Source organism: Enhydra lutris, unplaced genomic scaffold, assembly GCF_002288905.1.
Source record: "Enhydra lutris kenyoni isolate GAN:26980312 unplaced genomic scaffold, ASM228890v2 scaffoldscaffold2, whole genome shotgun sequence".
Lineage (NCBI taxonomy): Eukaryota > Metazoa > Chordata > Mammalia > Carnivora > Mustelidae > Enhydra > Enhydra lutris.
The window spans coordinates 72,115,561-72,121,220 of record NW_019154086.1 but is presented as its reverse complement, the minus strand read 5'-3'; the positions used below and the strand labels follow the sequence as shown (position 1 = coordinate 72,121,220).

At 34.2% G+C, this 5,660-nt stretch overlaps 1 protein-coding gene across 3 annotated transcripts in view; it reads left to right on the top strand.

Moving 5' to 3' along the window:
* The window catches only part of LOC111152096 (ADP ribosylation factor like GTPase 13B), a 71,366-nt gene extending 66,079 nt beyond the window's left edge, over positions 1-5,287 (top strand). For all 3 annotated transcript variants that reach the window (XM_022510412.1, XM_022510405.1, XM_022510418.1), the window contains one exon: positions 5,012-5,287. In XM_022510412.1, the coding sequence (XP_022366120.1) occupies positions 5,012-5,088 (77 nt within the window). In that variant the 3' untranslated portion in view covers positions 5,089-5,287. The remainder of the gene's footprint in view (positions 1-5,011) is intronic.
* The last annotated feature ends 373 nt before the right edge of the window (positions 5,288-5,660 follow it).

Genomic DNA, 5,660 nt, shown 5'->3' with positions numbered 1-5,660 from the left:
TTCTAGAGTTGCTGTTCTTCTTCTCTTCGATCTCCCGTTGGATTTGTAGGTGTTTGCAATCTTTAGATAAGCTATCTAGCTGATCTCCCACTACCTGAAGTAGTCTCAGCCTGCTACTTCTCTGCCATCTTGACTCCTCCTCCTACACTTTTAAAGCAGATTCATACCTTTTCTTTGCTAATAGACATTTGTTTTGGTAGCAGTTTGATTTTACTTGTCTTATTATTGTCTGTAATACTTGTTCAGTGTAACAGGTAAGACATGCATGGAGAAAGGAGACTTAAAAAGAGAATATGTTTACTATATAAACACTCTCAACCCATACTTCATTAACATGTTGTGTGTCATACATTATGAGAAATAGATCAAGGATTCTGTTAGCTAGAAATTCCAAATGCACTAAACAAAAGAATATTTCTAATCTTAAAATGTGAATGAAGATAAAATTTTGTATGCAGTTTTACTACCCTTCAATTTGGTGTTTAAAAAGTTTGAAGCTCTTTGTAAAAATGTGTGTTAGCAATTAAGTTGATTTATTATCAGTTAGTGCCCAGTTATCATCAGTTGGGTACTAACATCGACTTATATCCCTTACAGTTAAGACAATAAGAAACATACTTTGTATAGAATGATTTTATTTTCTGGTAAAGAAATAATATAGAATCCTTACCTCAAAAATAAAATAACTTCTTGGGAGAGAGAAAGATAATTCTTGCCATGTGTATGTGATTTCTCGTTTTAGGAGTATACTTTTAAATTCTAAAAGTATAACGTATTAGGAAGTATACTCACCTTGGGTTAATTTTGAGTTCTGTTATGTATTAAAATTCTCATTAAGTTTGATTTTAAGAAATTAGAAAAGTCATATTTAAAATTCGTCAAAATTGTTTTAATTTAAGTTATAACAACAATATAGCAATAATATTAACTGTATACTCTGTGTTCCTGGCATATTGCTAAGCACTTCAGGTACATTAATTCATTTTAATTCTCCTAAAAGCCTTGTAAGATGGGCAGGGATATCCCCATTTTGTGCAGGAGGAACTTATACTCCAAGGTCACACAGCTACTATGTAGCAATATCAAGATTTGAATGTAGGTCTGTCCAGCTTTGAAATCCATACCTTTAATTCATTTTGTTGCGCTGTCGCATCGAGACTTATGAGGGCATCCTTGCAGCTTACTAGTTGCTTGGAATTTATAGTTGCTTGAAAAGCCATTTTCTCCTAATACTTCTCTATATTTAAAGTAATTTTCTTCTAGACAGCCTATTGTTGGATCATATTTTTTGATCTGCTCTGACAGTCTCTATCTTTTAATTTTTGCAGTTGTACCACTGACTTTCAAAATGATTATTGGTATAGTTGGATTAATATCTAGCATATCCATTACTGTTTTCTATTTGTTGCCCTCATTCTTTGTTCCTATTTTTGTCTTCCATTCTTTTTCTCCCTTTGTGGCCTTTTTAAAAAAGATTTATTTATTTTAGAGAGCAAAAAGAGAGGGAATGGGGTGGGGAAAGGGGCAGAAGAAGAGAGAGAATCTCAGGCAAACTCCTCGTTATGGCAGAGCCTGTCCAGGGCTCCATTCCACAACCCTGAGATCATGACCTGAGCTGAAACCAAGAATAGGACACTTAACCAACTGTGCCACCAAGGTGCCCCTGCTTTTTGTGGGTTTAATTGAGCACTTTATATGATTCCATTTTCTCTCCTTTCTTAGTGTATCAGTTAAACTAATTTTTTTTAACTTTTTTTTTAGTGGCTACTCTAGAATTTGCAGTATACATTTACATTAATCCAAGTTCACTTTCAAACAACACTATAGATTTAATGGGTAGTGCAAGGACCTAAAATAATCAAATAATCCTAATTCCTTTCTCTGTGTTCTTTGTGTCATTGCTGTCATTCATTTAACTTAATATATAAGCATGTATAAGTGAATATATGTATATATACATACATTCATAAGATATATACCTACATATACATAATCAAAATACATTGTTGCTGTTAGTATTTTTTAACCGACTTTTATCTTTTTGATCAATTAAGAAGAAAAATGTGTTTTCATTTTATTTATTTCTTCTTTGATACTTTTTCTTTCTTTATGTACATCTGAATTTCTGACCTATATTATTTTCCTTCTCTCTAAAGAACTTTTAAAATTCCTTACAACGCAAGTCTACTCACAATAAATTCCCTCAACTTGTGTTTGTCTGAAAAAGTGTATTTTTCCTTTACTTTTGAAGGACAGTTTTGCAGGGTATAGAATTCTAGATTGGTGTTTTGTTTTGTTTTGTTTTGTTTTTTCTCTAAACACTTTAAATATTTCACTTTACTTTCTTCTTGCTTGCATGGTGTCTGAGGAAAAGCTGCATGTAATTCGTAGCTTTGAGCCTCTGTTAAAAAGGTGTTATTCCCTCTCTAGCTTCTTTCAGGATTTTTCCTTTTCTTTGGTTTTTCTGTAGATTGAAAATGACATGCCCAGATATGCATTTATCCTGTTCAGTGGTCTCTAGATACCTTGATCTGTGCCTTGATGTGTGACATTAATTTAGGGGAAATTCTTAGTCATTATTGATTCAAATATTGCTTCCATTCTTTTTTCTCTTTCTTCTTCTGGTAATTGAATTAAAAATAAGGTATGACTTTTGTACTTGTCCCACTGTCCTTGGATATTCTTTTCTGTTTTTTCCCCCAGCCTTTGTTCTCTTTGCTTTTCAGTTCATGAGGATTTTATTGATCTATTCTCAAGCTCAGAGGTTCTTTCCTCAGTTGTGTCCCGACTACTAATAAGCTCATCAAAGGCATTTTTCATTTCTGTAACAGTGATTTTTATTTTTTTTATCTCTAGCATTTTTTTGTTGTTGTTCTTTGTTTGGATTTCCATCTCTCTGCTTACATTGCCATGTGTTCTTGCATGCTGTCTGCTTTATCCTAAAGCCCTTAGCTTATTAATCATAGTTATTTTAAATTCCTGGCCTGATAATTCCAATATTCCTGCCATGTCTTGTTCTGATGATTGATCTGTCTCTTCACATTTTGCGTTTTTTGCCCTTTCTGGAATGCCTTGTTTTTGTTTTGGTTTTGTCTGACATGGTATATCAGGTGAAAAAAACTTTCTGAAGTTACTGAATTACTGAAATTGGCTTTCAGTAATATGGTGGTGATGTGTGATGGAAAGAGAAGTGTTCTATATTTCTATAATGAAATCTCAGTTTTTTAGTGAGCCAGTCCATCTGGACTCTGAATGTCACAAGAATTTCTCAGTTTTTTTCTTCCCCATTCGTTAGACAAAATGGGTAGTGCCAGCTGGAATTGGTGGTCTTCTTCCCCAGGTCAGTTAGGGTTTGATGATACTGCAGTAGTTTAGGCTCTAGTTAACTAGTTTTCCCTGAGGGCAGGCCGTGTGTCCCAAAACAGAGTGTTCTGGGTTATTTCAAAATGGTTTCTTTTTTTTCCTCGCCTGCCAGAAGTGGGAGGGGATTTTTCTTCAATATTTATTGTGGAAATTTGTTCATGTTCCTGGAGACAAATTTCACAATATTGCAGGAATCCTCATATGACTTAGTCTCCTTGGAGTTTTTAACTCTGAGATTTGTTCCTGCTAAGCCTCCAGCAATTCATCAAAGTTCAGGTTTTCCTAGCTGGGCAGTTTTCCTTCCTTTGGCAGTTTCCATTCATGAATATGTGCTCTGGTAAACTGAAACTCCCTATATTTGCCTGTCTGTCTCCATTACTGGGGCAGTGGTTTGTCTTGTGACTTCCCCTCTTATGGAAATGAGATGACTTGTTGATTTTGTAGTCTGTTCGGCTTTTTACTTCTTGTTAGGATGGAGTGGTGACTTCCAATCTCCTTAAATGCTGTTATGACTTTGTTAAATTAACACTTGTTAAGTAGGGCCCCTGGATGTTAGATGGTAAGTCTTGGTTCAAAAAGGCCACAGAAGAAATTGAGACAGGAGAAATTTATTACTCACAGGTCCTGGAGGAAATATGTGGCATACCTTAAGGTTTCCATGGGGGAGATCAAGGCAGGGTGCAGGCAGAGAGAGCTGCAGGAGCTGGGCCATATACTAACGCCAGATTGGTGAATTCAAAACAAAAAAAAAATGTGGTTTTGTAAGCTCCATCAGGGTCTTATCTAACAGAACGCTCTGGCAGGTGAGGGATACTGTTGATCACAAAGGACATTTGGGTAAGTTATATCAGGAACTTACATTTACTTGTGAAGTTGCAGGCTGTTTTCTAGGGCATGTGCTCATTTAGGGCTAGTTGGCCAAACTCTCAATATATCCGAAACTGGAAACAGGACTCTAATATATTTTCAATATATTTATTTCAAGTGATCCTAAAAATCTATGCTTCTAGAATAATTTTAAGGTAATAGACTAGAAAATAATTTCTTACTAAAGGTTTACATATGCTATTAACTCTAAGCCAATTGATAATAATTAAGGGACAGGAACTTACTAAGAAATGTAAAATAAGACTTTCTTTGTATCATATACACTTTAAATCACTGAATTATAGAGAAGCATCATTGTAAAATATTACTACCTACCAGAAAACTAAGATAATTAATTCTTTTTGCAAAATACCTACAAGTAATAACCATTGGATGAGAATATGGATGGTACAAATACTGACTTATCAGGGCCTTGGCAAGAACTTCCATAGATTTGTGAGTATTTATTTGTTTTACACTAATATGAACATGTAATTGGACCTAAAAATAATATATATGTATATATATTAGATAAAGCTTTTTATTAAATCAAGTAGAAATTAATTTATAATCTAGAGTTAGGAATTTGTACTAGTGGTTATGTTTTGAATTTATTCAAGTTTTCTTGGATTTTGATTTTTTTTGTCTATTCTCCTCATCCATTATTCTACCCATCAAGTGAGAGCACCTTACTTTTTTAAAGGTGCTGGTTGGAAAATAACGAATTGCATCAAAAATTCTGATTCACCATACTGTTTTTTGGTATCCCTTCTTTATGTAGATTTCTATGGAAAGCCACTGCCTCCGCTGGCTGTGCGACAGAGACCTAACAGTGATTCTCATGATGTGATTTCATAGCCAAGTCACATGGATGCACTAAATACAGGCAAGATCAACTAGAGGACCTTCTTTCTCAAAGAAGAAAAGCCCTAAACATTCATGACTAGGACAAGATAACCATGGCAATTTCAGTAAGGAGTCGAATAGCCAAAGACTTGACTGATCTGACAATTATCCATGTTATTCACGGTTTAAAAAAAAAAAAAAAAAAAAAAAGGGAAGCAAAATGATCAGTAGATGGGATGAGCATTTGAATCAAGTTAGCAGGAGTTATTGTTGACTCTGGATTTTACAGTCCCACTCATGGGCATATTCCTGAAGGAAAACCTTTTCAGAAAAAGAGCCAATGGACTCTGCACACTTTCTTTACCATTTGTTTAATAGTCTTTGTTACTGTATCTTACACATTTTTTGTAACGTGCATGGAAGGGGAATCTTGGGAATTTATAACCTACGTTTTTAACTTTTTATATTTTTCTAAAACTTATAAGAATTTTAATTACTATGATATTGACTGCACTTTTCTATAGATGCTTTGTTTAATGGAAATGGAGTTGATTTACTTGACAAACATGAACTATACAAACGGA